The 16,017-nt window shown below is 39.4% G+C and overlaps 2 protein-coding genes across 6 annotated transcripts; both read right to left on the bottom strand.

The window, feature by feature from the left end:
* Positions 1-157: 157 nt before the first annotated feature.
* Positions 158-8,170, bottom strand: LOC147254942 (uncharacterized). 2 transcript variants are annotated; one of them, XM_086216526.1, is made up of 12 exons: positions 8,059-8,170; positions 7,014-7,512; positions 6,133-6,194; positions 5,356-5,458; positions 5,153-5,238; positions 4,977-5,077; positions 4,825-4,895; positions 4,632-4,739; positions 4,066-4,136; positions 3,827-3,944; positions 3,572-3,736; positions 158-3,489 (listed from the first exon to the last, which is right to left on the bottom strand). In XM_086216526.1, exons 2-12 carry the CDS (start codon positions 7,344-7,346, stop codon positions 2,230-2,232), a joined length of 2,478 nt encoding a protein of 825 aa, XP_086072652.1. In that variant the 5' UTR covers positions 7,347-7,512; positions 8,059-8,170; the 3' UTR covers positions 158-2,229. The 2 variants fall into 2 exon arrangements, with proteins under 2 accessions (XP_086072652.1, XP_086072651.1); XM_086216525.1 differs by lacking the exon at positions 8,059-8,170 and adding an exon at positions 7,916-8,049.
* A 1,585-nt stretch (positions 8,171-9,755) lies between these two features.
* Positions 9,756-15,588, bottom strand: LOC147254941 (arfaptin-2-like). Of its 4 annotated transcripts, none has more exons than XM_086215250.1 (10): positions 15,318-15,588; positions 15,093-15,201; positions 13,924-14,032; positions 13,430-13,492; positions 12,847-12,933; positions 12,620-12,723; positions 12,162-12,383; positions 11,936-12,093; positions 11,687-11,861; positions 9,756-11,002 (listed from the first exon to the last, which is right to left on the bottom strand). In XM_086215250.1, the coding sequence occupies exons 2-10, from the start codon at positions 15,189-15,191 to the stop codon at positions 10,847-10,849; spliced, it is 1,173 nt and encodes a 390-aa protein (XP_086071376.1). In that variant the 5' UTR covers positions 15,192-15,201; positions 15,318-15,588; the 3' UTR covers positions 9,756-10,846. The 4 variants fall into 4 exon arrangements, with proteins under 4 accessions (XP_086071376.1, XP_086071377.1, XP_086071378.1 ...); XM_086215251.1 differs by having other exon boundaries at positions 15,394-15,588; XM_086215252.1 differs by lacking the exon at positions 13,430-13,492.
* Between the last annotated feature and the right edge of the window lie 429 nt (positions 15,589-16,017).

Here is a 16,017-nt window from a genome sequence, read left to right as displayed (position 1 = left end):
TATGTAGTCTATAAGTATATGACAGCAGGGAAATGAGGGCATGCAGAGGAAGGCAGACAGATGGGTGTGTAATTAGAATGGGTGTTTTCCTTCCTTCTTACTGCTTGATACAGTTATTTGGGTGTATTCAGGAAAGACAGAAGACAAAAGAGGGCAGCACTTTTTTATTTTTCATGGGAGGGTTGATGACAATCTTAGCATCATTGATTCAGAGGTTAGGCTTTACTTCCATTATTCAATGCAGCATTGCACAATGAAATGCATGTCTCAATATGTCAGTGCACTTGGTCATTAGAGGGAGTGACAAAAAGGCTGAATGAAAACATGGCACTGGTGATTTGGATGCAGTGTGTGAGGCTGGTGAGGTGGTGCAGGCGGTGGGGTTTTGTTGGGGGTGGGGCTTTGGGTGAGGGGCAAACACAGACATCTCTGGGTATTCTGCAATGTGGAGTTGCCATGGAGACTGTTTCCACCTAGCTCAGTTGAGATTGTAGCCGGCAGTCTAGCGGCAGCATCCAAGAGTAGGTCAAACAGAACAGGTAACTCTCGTTGCCATAGGAGTCTTTAGAGCTTTTAATATCTTTCACTGCTGATGGAAGAACCAAAATTTAGGTCGCTAATTTGTATTTAACACTGCTAGGTCAACTTGTAAATTTATACTGAAATAACATATTATAATACCAAAAAAAGCATATGTATAGCAGATTTCATATCTATAACAGATGAGGTAAAAAAAAATGTTCACGGAAAAATGTACTATGTTTACAGTTAATTTAAATTATTTACATTTACTGTTAGAATGCAGATCTCATAAAGATCACCCTTATTTTAAACTGAAATGGAAGGTGTTATATGGTTACATTGTCACGAACTTTGAATTAAAATTAAGAAAAAAGAACTATGTATTAATTGTGCAAATAAAAATCACCACCAAACCCATCAAATAAGCAGAATACACGTGAAACCAGGGGAATGTCAACAGTGAAAGTTCTGGTGCAGGAGCCTTGACATTTATACTGCACAGTTGTAAACTACGTGATTGATATTTTATACGTGGATGGTGTACAATGTAATTATTCTTGGGTAGAGAGTGGTTTCTTAAGATACTGGGTAATAATTTTATAAACTCAAATTAAATTGTGCATTTTGTATTTTAACAGTAACAAACAACAAGTCTTGATAATACAAGATTTCCTGACATTCACTTTTGTTTCACTGTAATTCCACTGGTTATCCCATAACAACACAACTACAGGGAATAAGTATTTATCATCTCTTTCCTCTTTGATACACAGACAGTAGGACATGTTCCTAAAAAGCTAATCATTGTACCTCAACTGCAAAGAGCTGACTGGAGTTGAACTAATTTTGGCACACAAAAACTTCTCATGTCTGTTTCCAGATTAATGCCAACACTGGGGATGTAGCCTGGCATTGCCACCGGCAGCATGTGGGGGTAAATGCAGGGAAGCTGGTATTTTGCATCATAACAGACCGCCAGGTGTTGGCTGTATTAGTATTAAGCTTTTCTCAGTTTTTTTCCAACACCCTTCACTTTTTCACTGGCTTTCTATACATCAGCTCTTTTCAGATACAGGCCGCTTTTGTGACACTGACCCATTTAAGCCCAAAACAAAGGCTGAATTGACTAAGACCTTGGAAGCATCCACAGCCTGCATATTTGATGTAATTCTTTGAAAACTGGCAAAATAAATATTGTACTACAAATAAGTGACCGTTTATCCAAAAAAAAAAAAAAATCAAATCAGAATTACAGCACAGTTTGTTTTCTTTATGCTTTTTTTAGGCTCCCGCTGACATTCTCTCTAAACCAGACAAAGAACACATGGAGTAGATGTTGTCCATTGATTGCATGAGAAAAATGCTGTATTGTCACAGGAATATCATGGTATATGGAAAAAAAGAACAAAACAGTTAACTTTGATTGTGTCAAGCATTCTTGTCATTACTTGACAATATACAGACCTGGGATTGAGCAGCACCACTTTCTGAAACCATATTATTGTTATATTCTGCCATCTATTGGTGCAACACAGAAAATGGCCTTTACTCCACTAAAACCACATCCATAACACACTGCACGTCTCTTTAATTATTCAATGAATGAATAAAAGCAAGTAAAACAAGTATCTTCTCAGAGATTACTGAAGAAGTATACAGATCTGTAAATTACATGTGCTTCCCTGATTTATAATCCTAAATAAAAGCCTACACATCAGAGTCAGCACTTTTCGGTGCAGTGTCCTTGGCACTCTGTGTTTTTCCCAGATCTCCAAGTCGCTTTAAAAAGCTAAAAAACAGTCCAGATGTCTCAGTCTTACTGCATGGGCTCTTGGGAGGAACATTTTCACTATTTTGTTGCAGCTGGCTGTCTTTTGCCTCCATTGATTTTCCTTCTTGACTTTGCTCGCCATGACCTTCATCTGGAGCAGGGGTCGGAGAAACATTTGGTTTGCTTTTCTTTTCTGCTGATGGAGAGTTCTGATCTTTTACACCTGGTTTTATAAAGTCATGAGGTAGGTCAGGAAAATAAAACATTTGTTTGGGTTTGTCACCCGTGTCCTTCGCTTCCTGTTGTGCTGCAGATTTAGGAGTTCTGATTAAAGGCTGAACCCACAGACTGTCTTCCTCTGTTTTAAGGACTTTAATAGGTAGCGTGTGGCGGCGGTTCAGGTTACGTTTTGAGGAGGGTTGAGGACTAAGCAAAAACCGAACCAGGTCCTCATTGGTGGGGTCTCCAGGGTAACTCTGTGTGTCCAAGTCAAAGGTGCGCTGACGAGGCAAGGCCCTTATTGTACTGGGAGATTTCTGTTTTTTGAGGGAGGAGTCCCCAGATGCAGCACTGCCATGGCTGCTCTGGAAGTGCAACACTTTCTTGGAGGCTTCACGTAACTTTTGGGCCTCCTCCTCATTGTTATCCTGTAGATCTTCTTCATTATTCTCATTTGTGATTGACAAAGCTCTATCAGATGAGGGAATTCTGGGAGTCAAGCAGGCTGGGAGTGTCAACCCGCTAGGGACCTCTTTGTCAGAGGGTTTTATCTCCTCTCCCTGTAAAATGCCTTCTTTTGCTTTGCTGTCATCGTTATCACACTGGGTGTTCTTCTTTGAATAGTCCTCTGTTAGTTGAACTGATGAATTCCACTCTCTTCTGCCCAACATCTCAACCCCAAAAGAGCCTCCTCTTTTTTGATTACCAACCTGGAGGTTTGCTTGAGGGGTAATTTCTGACAGGCTTCCATTAATGGGGCTGCGACTGACTGGGCTTCCATTAGTGGGTGAGGGCCGTCCTTTTTTTCTTCTAGAGCCACGACGAGTGAGAAAGCTCTGCAGCACGGACTCTAAAGCAATACCGTCCATTTCCTTGTCTCTGCTGGAGCAGGTAGCAATGGATCTGCGCTTAGCAGCATTTTGCAATCGGTCTCTGTGTCTTCGCTTCACCTCTGCCATCTCCCTTGCTTTGTTTTCCTGCAGGGGATACCAGCAAGTGATCAGACGAGAGTTATTTTCTTATTCCAGCGAAGGAAAACCTGCCATCTCATAGACTCACCTGCATGGCTCGAATAAATCTCTCACAGAAGGAATTGAAGATGGAGCAACACTCCTCTAGTTTGAACATTTTGGGGTCTTCACAAAAGTACTCAGCCACAGAGTCACTCACAGACTGCAGCTGCTGAAGATCTGTCTCTATATCTGCCAAGCATACTTCTGCCTCCTGAACAAAGCAAAATTAAAACATTACATGCAGTCAAAATTCACATCCACACAAACAGGGCTAAAGCAGACCAACACAGGTCTTCCTAACCTTTAGAAAATCCTCCATTTGAGCCTTTAGGTCTTCCTGCTTCTGGGTGTCCACTTTGGCGTCTTGCACTTTTTTTAATTGTCTTTCAAACTCGGCTTCAATGTCACATTTATTTATTCTAAAAGCATTTGGAGGAGAAAAAAAACAGACATTTTGATGCTGCATAGTAAATATAATAAATGATAAATAAATTAGGAGAGAGAAAATACAACGAGTATCATAAAAATTAGAATGTTTACCTGGCTGCAGCTTTGATGTGTTTGAGTTGTTCGGGAAATTTAAGTAGGGCTGCATCAACGTTCTGGGCTTGCTGTGTTAAATATGAAAGATTTTATAAAAATCTAAAACATAAATTTTAAAACATAAAACAACAAAGATAAAACTACGTCTCGACTAAAAGCAGACAGGGAGCTCCTCAGCCTAGGAGAGAAATAATGCTAATTATCGCCCATTGACCAGGGACACTATTTAGGATATAATTTGATCTTGAATCCCTCCAAAGATTAATAACTTATTTCTTCAAAAAAGATCTATCCTACACTAAATTTCAACACGTCCATTTTTTTTCAGATCCTGTTAACGAACGAACAACAAATTTTTAAAAAGTGATTAAAAAATCCTGGATCTGCCTTTTCATTATTTCATCCTCCAAAACTGAATGGGTTCTTTCTGGTCCTCGCCCAGTCCTCCCAATAAGTTTCAATAAAATTGTTCTTATGGTTTTGTGGAATCCCACAACACAGACAGCAATTAAACATTTCCTCCTTGGGAGAATAATCAAACTGAGGTAATTCAAGTCACTTACCATCACAACATAATGCATGAGGTTCATTCCAGGTTTGTTTGCTTTGGTATCTGCCAACTTCAGCAAGGAAGCCATTCGAAAGCCAATCGCACTTCCAGCGTAGCCACCCTGTTAAAATAAAGACAGAATGAGAGTGAGACACACAAACATCCTGAAAAATTCATCAAGGATCCAAAATCACATAATAACTCACGGCATTCATGTAATTTCCGGTCTTCAATACCAGGCGAATGACAGAATGGAGATTGTCGGTGTCCAGTAGTTCTAAGATAAGACACACCAGGTGAATTAAAACATTCCATTGGTTTGTAACTCAAATTGTGTTTTTAGAGCCCAGAAAGATACCATTTCCAGCAGCTTTCAAAATACGAATGAAGTCTTTCATTTCATCCATTAAAGGAGAAAACTCCTCCTTGAGCACCAAGCAGCTGAGACGTTCCTCGTAGCTAAGAGACACAACGTTGTTTTTCTTTTTATTGTCAGTAAATCACCACAACAAATGTGACATTGAAATGTCTTACCTGGGCATCTTGACCAGCATTAACATAAAAAGATCTGCATCAGGAAGTGCAGACTGGTTGCCTTTAAAAGTAGCCAACTCTTTCAACTGCAAAGATTAAAACAACCAAAATAGCATGAGCTTATATCAAAATCAAAAAGGTTAGAAGAAGCGTAACAAAAAAGTTTTTGTTTTTTTTAATAAATGGAAAAGTTTGACAAATACCTCCCCTTCATCTGGCACCAACTTGCAAAGTTCCCGAAGTTTTCCAGAACCAAAGTTGAGACCAATTCCTGCTTTAATGTCTTCTATCATGTCTGTTACAGGCCTGTGGAAGGAGGAGGAGATGGGACATGCAGGGTTCAGATTTTTAGTATTCCAGTGAGCAGCCATGTCAATAACACATTTTAGGAGTCTTGGGCTGCCTGCACTGACAAGCTTCTACCTGTTCTTGCAGCTTTGCACAATCCGTCTGATTAAATTCACAGAAAAACATGGCGAAAGACACAGGAATGATGAAATAACATCTGAGAAAAATGTTCATAGAGAAAAGACGGCCGTGTGTTTGAAAGAAAAGACCGTAGACTTAAACGCTGAATAGTTTTAAATGATAATAATAATCAGTCAGCATGTCTGTGCATTATGTTCCGCTTCTGGTAACATTCTGTCATTTTACATGCAAATGTTTGAGGTACTTGTGAATAATGGCTTCTTTTTAATTTTCCTTTAGATCTGTTGCACATGCTAAACAGCCTTTGGCGATAAATTTTAATAAAATCTATGAGTTAAATTCCGATAGGTTAGCTTGACGGTAACCGGTTTGAGCTGTAGAACAGAGAGACAAGCTGGGACCTGCTGGCTTTCAATGAGCTGTGCTCACGAGTGTTACACACTAATCTGTCTGTATCCTCATCTGTTTTACACTGGAGCTGACAAGTACAAGAAACAACAACGAAAAAAAAAAGCAACAATCACACCTTAAAAATACTGTCACTGACTCACCGCCTGAATTGCTTCAGGAAAATTCCAATATTCATGCTCCTCTTGGAGCTCAGGATGGAAACCTGGGAACAACAACAAACCTGGATATAATCACCTGGTCAGCGGCTGAGCAATGACTTCTGTATCACAGACACCTCGTCTTTGTAAACACACAATAGCTTCCAAAGGTTAAGAATTTGTGTTGATTGAATTGAACACTCAGGGTTAAGATACCCTTTTGCATCAGTGATATTTTTTTTTACCGTCTGTCTTGCAGAAAGGTACATAGGCCAAAACGTTTAGTGACAGATTTTAGACTACTTCTGAGAGACATATGTTTGACAATAGCAAAACTATTGTTTCTGTTGTTTTGATATTTTGACTCAAGCTTGGATACAGAGCACATGTACGTCTCATTACAGCCCAGGGGTGTATTACAGCCCAGGTAGACCTTCCTTTAGCAAATAGAAGTGGATAATAATGATACTCCACCCAAATACTGAGCAATTCAAAATAAAAACACCCAATCCCAGTGTCTCCGGTAGTGCAATAATAGTTCAGCGATTACAATGACGTTTTTTTTTTCCATTATATTCAGAGCAAAAGCAGTGTTTTAAAGTTACATGTACATTTGATTGATTGTGCACTTGTAGCACATGTGGAATGAGATAAAAATATGAAACCCTTGTTCACATCATGAATCCTGCAGTTTTGTTTTTTTTTGGTAAAAGTGGTTGTAAGTTCTAGGAACTCTGTTTATCTGAACTTCATGGCAAGAAAAAAAAAATCAATCCAAGTTTAAATTATACATTCTCTATCTTCGCCTTACACAACAGATAAGACATCTACTTCGAGACCTCTGGTTGGGACACTCAGATTGATCTGAATGTGACACTACTCACCATTTCTCCCCCTGAGGCAACAGCCGGCAGGCCTCTCAGACTCTGGCGGTTCAGGGCCTTAACTTGCTCCTGGGCCTGCTTGCGGCTGAACAGCTCCTCAATGTGATCAGTGTCCAGCTCATATTCACCATCAATTTTATCTGTTGTCCAGATGTTGTGCCTTCCTAACACACTATGTTTGGGAATGGTTTCCCAATTAAAATTGCGCATTCTGGAGCACCGGCGCTCCACCTTGCCATTGAGGCCATGTAGACCAGGGGCCGGAGGCGGTGGAGGAGGTGGAGGTGGAGGTGGAGGTGGAGGTGGCGGAGCGGGGGGACCCCCTGGTTGCATCTTTTGACAGGAACTTCTTTCAGCAGGTTTGGCACACACTCATAGCCTCAACTGGATTACAGCTATGGAATGGAATATAAGATGTGCTGTATGTTTTTATGGGACTGTGGTTCTGTTATCCTGGGGTGGTTATTCCAATATGATGTAATAGGATGATGCATTCACCCTGGGGAAAATATGAAAAGGGTGGGGGTCAGAGTTATGACGTTCTCCCTGTAGGCAACAAAAGTAGTCACTCTCTCCACAGTTACTAATATGTCTGAAGAGGGTTGCCAAACTCATGAAACAGATTAGGAACTATCACATATTTGTAGGATGATATAGGCTACATGTCAACCTAAATCTAATAATAATCTTTTGTTACGAGACTGTTAGAGGCAAATAAGAAACATTAAATTGAGTCCAGTTGAATGTTTTAAGTTACTTTAATAGCTTGTTATTTCACCGAATATGAGGCCCAGAGCAAAAGCTCCTTACTATCCTCATCTACCTTTGTCTTTAAACTACTAAAACACAGCTTTTACCGGAGTTCACTAACATAAATATCAAGATTGGGAGGCAAGACTTACATGTGTTTTTGTCCAGCTGCTGCTCTATTATCCTTCTAATTGTCCTTTTTTCCTCCTCTGTCCACCCGTTGAAACGTCGCTATCAAATGTAATGTAACTGCCTCCAGCTGCATACCGCAGTCCAGGAGTGTTGAAACCCTTACCTGCGTGGAAGACACGCCCAGGTCGGCCCACACATGCCAGCAGAGAGAACAAGGATTCGTCATGAACTGTATTGGCTCGTTGCAGGCAGGAACTTTGGCTGCGTAGTCGGGCTTGCTCACATGTTCAGCGCACGCACAGCTGGACTTAAAGACTCGGCCAGCGTGACTAGAGACACCAATGAGTGTTCTGGCTAGGAGCAACCTAAACTACACGTGTCCAATCATGGCGATTTGTTTTTTCTTTTCATCAGTTGTAAGAGCAGTGCTAAATAATTAAATTGCTGAAAGGCTGCATTAATGAATGAGAGGTCAAAAATTACAATAGATAATTTAGTTAAATATTAAGCTGCATGACCAGCTGTGATTGGATCTGGCCTGCTCTCCGACAGAAGGTCACTTCTGCAAGATATCTCATCCTCCATACATTTGAATTATCTTATTTCGCACGTAAGGGCAGACGTTCCCACTGGGCTGACCAATTTTCATGAGAATCAGAAATTGTAATAAAAAGCATCCATTTTCTCCTATTTTTGCTACAGATCGTCATCTTAGTTTTCATGTCTGGTAGACATGATTTACTTATTTATGAGAAAGAAATGTTAATAAAAAAAATGCGATGCCCAAAATATATCAAAGATAAGCATTTCAAATACACTCATTGTTGCAAGTTGCACCATAACCATAATCAAATTTTTCAGAATTAATTGTCATTTCAAAAATAGAAACACATTATAACATATATGCATAACATACATTGATGGAGTGATACTCTAAATCTTCTTAAATGGGATTATTGTATTTTTCTTCCTTTTTAAAACTCTTGTTTTTCTTAGTTTTGCCTTCATCTTTGATGCTTCTATGATTGCTCCATTTTATAGATTATTCTCACTTGTTTGGAAATCTCTTGTTTTCTAATATTGCCAATGTAAAACAATATAACTATTCTATCCATCCATTTCCCATTAAAGTCTCCACCAGTCAGTCACCAGTCTTTTGCAGAGCCATCAGGAGCAATTAGGGGCTCAGTATCTTGCTCAAGGACACTTCAACATGGTCACCGGGGGAAGTGGGCACTGAACCAGCGACCCTTCGGTTGCTAGATGGCCACTCTACCACCAATGCCGCCCATAACTATTCCAACGTATATTGCCTTCGTTCTATTCACCTTTGCTGTAGTTTGCCTTCAAATAAGTCCTTGGAATTCTAACCAGTCTGGCTGCAGCGCAGATGACTATGACTGACTTGGTCAGTCAAAGTATGTGACCACACTGAGCTATTTATTAGCCCAAGATAAGCCTACAACTCAAACACTCTTTAAATCTAAGGTGCAGTTAAATAAAAGAGACTAGATGTGTTTACAGGATCAATTCAATCAGACGGAGCTACAGCAGGCCTTTTTGATCTCGGTGCATTTCTATTCAGACGGAAACGAGTAGACTATGGAAGTATTAACATGAAATCATAAGCATGTCTGTTATTTCATGTTGGTGGGTTTTACCTGTTGCACATAATAACCACGGATAACATTGGATACCCTATGAATGAGTCTAGTTCTGTCCTGTTCCAGTGCAAAAGAAAATAAGAAAATGTGGTTTTTACGCGCAGGCAACATTGTGAGGATTCCTCATTATGCTCTTTGGGAACTTTCTGTTTCAAAGTGACAACACTGTGTTAAGTAGAACCAAAACATTCAGCAGACTTTATTGCAAATGCAGAACAGGACGAAGACGTTCACGTAACATACAATGCTATGTTACACAGATTGGTAAATAAATAACACAAGATATGAAACATGGACTCAAACATTCTGTCCTTGAAGAAATACTGAAACGTATTTTTAAGAGTTGAGTCAACGCAACAAAACTGCTGATGCCAGTTATATAGTTGAACAATGGCATCTCCCTCCAAAACAGGTTCAGTTAAACAGTGACTGTGGTGCATTTGTTGTCTTTATGAGAATTGACATGTTTGGATTTGGAATTTGATGTTTTGCATGTTAACTATTGCATCTGCCGTTTTGATGTCTGTAAACACTTGAGTTGTCATTGTGCTAGATTTACTCATTAAGGTTGCACCCAAAATTTAGGGGCCTCAATTAAATAAAGATTGTGCATCAGATTAGAAAAAAAGACTAATTTTTATTTATATATATATATATATATATATATATATATATATATATATATATATAAATAAAATTACCTTTGAGGAAGATATTCCACAAAGCAAGACTAGAAGCATGATGAGATAATTCTTCTGTCTTTAAATGCCCTAATTTTTATTCATTAAATAAAAGATGAATATTAAGCTTAAGACTATAATTCATTCATGCATACTGTATCCCACTAATTTACTAATCAACTTTGTGGAATTCCTCCCATGTGATATACTATGATATATTAAAGATGAAGCTTTAGACAACATAAAAAAACAAAAGATTACATGTGCAAAACTGCCAAGGGATATTTTGACAATAGTAGACTATGCTGTACATATAAAGGGAGTTATATACATGTAAATGATTGTGCTACCCAAACAAAAATAAAGTAACAAGAGATAATTTTGTGACTTTAGAAAAAAAAAAATCCTACATACAACTGTACCTTCTATGTGAAACAAGTGATACTAAAAATAAAAAATACAAATGTGATCTTTTACGTGTTTCTTTTTCACTGTTTCCTACAGATCCTACATAATACCCTTGAAGCATTTCTCTCTCGTCCATTTAACTGCAATCTGGAGTTCTTCACTACCCTGCGTGTCATGGTACCTGAACCCCAAGCATGTTTTACTGTTCCTCCAGCCAGGACGGCTTGTCTGATCCTGGAGGCTTTAACTTGACATTGAATTGTATTAGAGTTTGTTCCAGCTGCTGCTGGTTGCCAGCGAAGTATGCTGAGATAGCATTATGGAAGAGAAGCAGCTGCTTGTGCATCACCTTCACCTGGGAGAAAGAGAGAGAAAGGTTTGTCGTCACAATCTGCATTATTATTTAATTCCTGCAAGTACTGTTGACTTCATATAGATTAAAAATGGGTTCTGTGTTTATATTTGAAGAGGCCAAATCAGGAATTTGAAAGGATATTTGGTCACTGAATATCGGAAGAAGGATTGACCATGAATGAACACCATTCACTGGGTCAATTAAAAGCCTTCTACAGTATTTATCATGTCGCATTTACTCATTTTTCTATTCTTAACAACATAATATATCACATATCAAAATTAGGAGATGATCATGAAGCAACATGCACACATGTATTCCTTTCTCTCTCAACATAGGGCACATGTTAAACCCCAGAAACATCTGTAAGACAGATCAAAATATCTGTATCTTGAAAATACACTCAGACTGATGGAAATGGCAAAGATGCTAGAGCCAGTCAAACTACAGTTCTTCCCTCTGTCCTTTGTCAGCATGGGCTTTTTGTCTTTATTTTGGAAAAAAAATAAATAAATCACTGCTGCAGTATACAATGTTTCCACATGGACTTTTTCAACAATACAGTCAAAACAAATCAATCAATAAGTGATATTTAAAAAAAGAATGTGGACTAGAATCTTTTCTTGAGATGATTTCACAGCTTGTCTGGATTTTTTTTCCCCCCAAATCACAAAATCTACAAACCTTGTTTTCCTCTAAAAATTTGAGCTTGATGGTGACATCACTTCGCAGTCGTTCGTATTTGTCTCTGTAGAGCTGGTACTCGTGCTGGGCCATCTCTATGCGGACCATGGCAGCAGCATCCCTTGGACCCAAACTTAGCTCTTCCAAGTCAGAGCGGTAGGCATCAAACTCAAGTCTGCACATAAAAACACACACTTTCACATTCACATCCTTTGGTTATGAGGATTGGCTTGTCATAGACTGTCTTACCTTGCATTTTCATAGTGCTTAATGGTCATCAGAGTGTCCTCCATTGTTTTGTTGACCAACGTGTTGATACTTGATACAAAGAAGTTGATGGCACCGAGCAGCGTTTCCCCATTTTTACACAACAGCTTCTGAGTTTCTGCGTTATACCCAAATTCATCCTGCAGAGAAACACATGTTTTACTACCTTTATTTCCTCATCACATGGGGAGCTTTGATAATACGGTACCTGCAACTCTGGAGACTTCTGGCTGAGGTCAGTGAAGGTGTCTCCAAGAGCCTGTTGTGTCTGCACCATGCTTTGAAAATGATTGGTGAGAGCCGTAGCCAGTCTTAGGATGTTTTCATACTTGGACTTGGTGTCTCTTAACACATCAATCTGAGCCTCTAGTTCCAGGTCAACTGTCCGGGAGCCTCGGCCAAACCGCTCGGAGAACATCTGTTTGGTGCACTATGAGGGGTCATGGACAAAGAGAGAGGATGTTCAAGCCAGAATGAAAAAAATTCAAAACTAATCTAACGGAAAAAAATATTGACGTGAAAATGCTAGTTTTTTTTTACATAAATGCAAAGACAAGTGACGGATGTGTGGAGTTTCTATGCCTTACTTCCAAACTTTCTATACACTGTAAATTAAAAATAAGAGATATTTACACGTGTACTACATATAGCTAAGATATATATTACCTTATATGTGTTTATGCCCCATTTCTTTACACTATCCAATTTCTCCACTGCCACACCACGGGAAACGTCTTCACTGACATTACAAGGGTTATGATTTGAAGACCCTGAGACAGGAGAACAAAAAATGTCCGTTAACTAATGCAAGGGGTATATAAAATTTACTGGGCTGACTTTGACAGAATCAGTCATGACGATGAGTGTGGACATGGTGATGAGCATGGCGATACCTGAACGCTGGTCTGTGTATTGGGCAAGTCGACTGGCTGCAGATTGGCTGTTGGGCAAATTAACACCCCTGGATTTCATGCGAATGTCTGAAATGAGCATGTTGATGAGAAGGAGTGAGGATGGGATGAAGACATGGCAGTGAGTCCAAAAAGTTTGGGAGTGAGAGATGCAGCTGAACACAAGAGTGAATAGACTGAAAGGAAAGTGTTAGGCTTTGTGAATGAGGATGCATCATAAACTTATGTTTGAAATAATTCCGCATGCAGGTTATTCATGCAGTCCAAAGGGTTTATGTAAAATGGTCTCAATGGCATGGAAGATGAGTAGCGAGCAATAAAAAATGGTCAACCTGAGTGCATTCATAGAAGAAGACTTAGAAACCAATATAATATTAAAAAAAAAAAAGACAAACATCAGATGAGCTCATCCCTTATTTTTAATGCTGTTTCTGAAGCTGTGAGTAGAAGACATAAAAGCAAGACTGCATACCATTCCCTTGGTCAAGCAATAGCAAAACCTCCTATATGGCACCATAACAGACCAACTTATAAAGGTTAGGTTTTTTTCATAATACACAGCCACCTGGTTTGGGTGCAGGGGCGCGTCCTCTGTCCAAATACTCAGGGTTGAAGCGAATTGCAGGCCCTGAGGGATATGAATGTTTGTAGTATAAACCAGGAGACAGTAAATTACAAGGGAGATAAGCTCTCGGTAGAGTCTCTTATAAGTTGAATTAAGTATCGACCTCGCCAGTGACTGACGGATTCCAACAACAATGACAGCTCTCTGGAAAAGCTAAAAGCAGCCTCCCACATTTACACTGGCACGAGTGGAAAGATGTTGAAAGCTGAATAAACATTGAGCTGTGTCAAGCAGTTCCTATCAGAACCTGGCACAATAAATGCAAGTTAATTTGTATTGATTGCCAATCTATGACACGAAAGCTGACTCATTATTTTAAGCAAATCTCACTCAGTGCACTCTTACAATGTGTTGTAACTTCAAAGAGCAAACTGTGCTCCCGGGGGGGGGGGGGGGGGGGGGGGGTGCAAACACTGTGGGATGGCTCCAAATACCTTTAATGGTGCTGGTAGGAATGATGCCCCCTGCAGGTCCTCCATAACCTCCTGAAACAATGCTGGTTTCATTCAGGTTGGGTCCTGACACCATCACCTGCTGCAAATCCTGATTTGGAACAAAAAAATGTTGGAAATCTGGTTTAGTATCAGGGTTCTGGAAATTCATGTAAATTAACCACCATATATTTAACTGAAATAGTGACAACCTATGGCACAGGTGTCAAACTGATCCAGTAAAGGGCCGTGTGGCTGCAGGTTTTCATTCCAACCAAGCAAAAACAACACCTGAATCTACTTAAATCAATCAAGCTGTGTCCACACAGCTCATTTGTTGGATCAGGTGTTGCTTTTGCTTGGTTGGAATGAAAACCTGCAGCCACACGGCCCTTTACTGGATCAGTTTGACACCCCTGACCTATGGGGTTTGATTCAAAGTAAACATTTATAAAACTAGATCAATATCAACCAAAACAGATTTGACCTTTTTATTGATGTTGCCTGAAGCAAATAATTTATCCTCTCATTAGTAAGGCAAATCTCCATGACTTTCCATCATGTCCTGGTTTGAATAACCTTTCAGGAACGTTTGGAAAATTATATTTTCAAATGTAATGACTTTTCCAGGTTTTTGTTGACTGTATGAACCCTGGAGCATCCTGGAACTAATAATCACCTTTTACATCAACAGTAGAGAGTGGTAACAAAAAGTGAGTGCTACCTGCACACTATGGCTTTTCATTAAAATTGTGCACATGCAGTTGTTAGTTTGGAAACTAAGATAGATGAATGTCATATAGAACAACTGATACAGCAGCTCGCAACTCTGCTAAATGACCATTTATTCACTTCCTTGTAAATGCTGCACTGAATTTGTGCAATCGGTAAGACATGACATGATGATGCAAAACTCATATGACTCCAGCAACCTATCAATCCAAATCAATGTCCAAATACCTAAAATAAATAAATAAATAACCCCGTGCTTCATATGTTGATGCTGTTTGTATCCAGTATCAATTACTAGCAGTGATGGTGGTATACAGTAATTGTATACAGCTGCAGGCCTGTGCATGATTAGATAACAGTTGGCCTCCCCAGCCTTCACCCCTGACAGTTTGGACAGAGAACCATAAATATTTTTTTCAGTAAAAATATGAATAACTGACCTGCTCAAGGCTGTCATCCTCTGGCAGTGTCCCTGTGTCTCCATTGCTGTTAATGGGGATCTCCATGGTAGCAGCTTTGCTCATGATACTGTCTGCCATAATGAAATTTCTGCAACACAGCATCAAACAATGGCACATAAAGATGCTAGTATATTTGTAATTTGACAAAATGATACAAGTACATCTTTACACACAAACACACACACAAATTCACAGTTTTCTTACATCGATGCTAACGTGGCTAGGTTATGGTAGCTGATGTGGCTGGCTAATGGGCTAACTTGACAGCTAGCTTGCTTACCACTAAAGCAAACTGATATTGCAGCCAAGTCCCCTTGTTCGGAGAGAAAACTAGGAGCACAAACGTTAAATACGACAAAATCTCAATGAAAAATAATCCTTATCTTTAATTACAAATGAATGTTAAATCCATGGTTATTTATCCTCCTACGTTTATCTGTCTGCTTCCACACAACTCAGCCAGAAAATCCCTGCATCCAACTAGGCAGCAGATTTAAAGGTACCACTTCAAAATAAAGGTTTGTGCTGTTTTTTTATGTTTCAGTGTACGGGGAAGGACATTAAGTGTCAAACACTTTGATTAATACAACTTATATTTGCAGTTTAATGTGTGTCACCATATTAATTTTAGACGGGGGGTGCAAACTGTGAGCTTTTGCTCTTATTTTGAAGGACATCCCCTTTAAGGTAGCATCAACATCAAGCCTCCTCCCCCTTACCCTATCTTCCACGTCTTACAACGCTGACGTAGATCATCCCTGAGCTGCAGTACTCTCTATATCCTGAGGATGGCACTAATAGCTCACTAATGTAAATAAAAAACAAACAAACCCTGAACTTAAAAGTTTCACATGAAGTGTTAATACTCTATCCACCAGCTACTCCATTAGTATGGCTGCCTGGC

This window comes from Aulostomus chinensis, chromosome 10 (assembly GCF_037954235.1).
Source record: "Aulostomus chinensis isolate RoL2024-O1b breed Wild chromosome 10, RoL_Achi_v1.0, whole genome shotgun sequence".
Taxonomy (NCBI): domain Eukaryota; kingdom Metazoa; phylum Chordata; class Actinopteri; order Syngnathiformes; family Aulostomidae; genus Aulostomus; species Aulostomus chinensis.
This window is presented reverse-complemented; position numbering and strand designations above follow the sequence as displayed.

Excerpts from the sequence above, each read along its gene's own strand:
- LOC147254942 (XM_086216526.1), bottom strand. The coding sequence starts at position 7,346 with ATGCAACCAGGGGGTCCCCCCGCTCCGCCACCTCCACCTCCACCTCCA. Across the intron at positions 4,896-4,976 it reads TTTGAAAGCTGCTGGAAATG|AACTACTGGACACCGACAAT; the intron begins GTATCTTTCTGG and ends GTCTTATCTTAG. Across the intron at positions 4,740-4,824 it reads CCGGAAATTACATGAATGCC|GGTGGCTACGCTGGAAGTGC; the intron begins GTGAGTTATTAT and ends TTATTTTAACAG.
- LOC147254941 (XM_086215250.1), bottom strand. The coding sequence starts at position 15,191 with ATGGCAGACAGTATCATGAGCAAAGCTGCTACCATGGAGATCCCCATT. Across the intron at positions 13,493-13,923 it reads TCCTACCAGCACCATTAAAG|GGCCTGCAATTCGCTTCAAC; the intron begins GTATTTGGAGCC and ends CATATCCCTCAG. Across the intron at positions 12,384-12,619 it reads GGGGCATAAACACATATAAG|TGCACCAAACAGATGTTCTC; the intron begins GTAATATATATC and ends GACCCCTCATAG.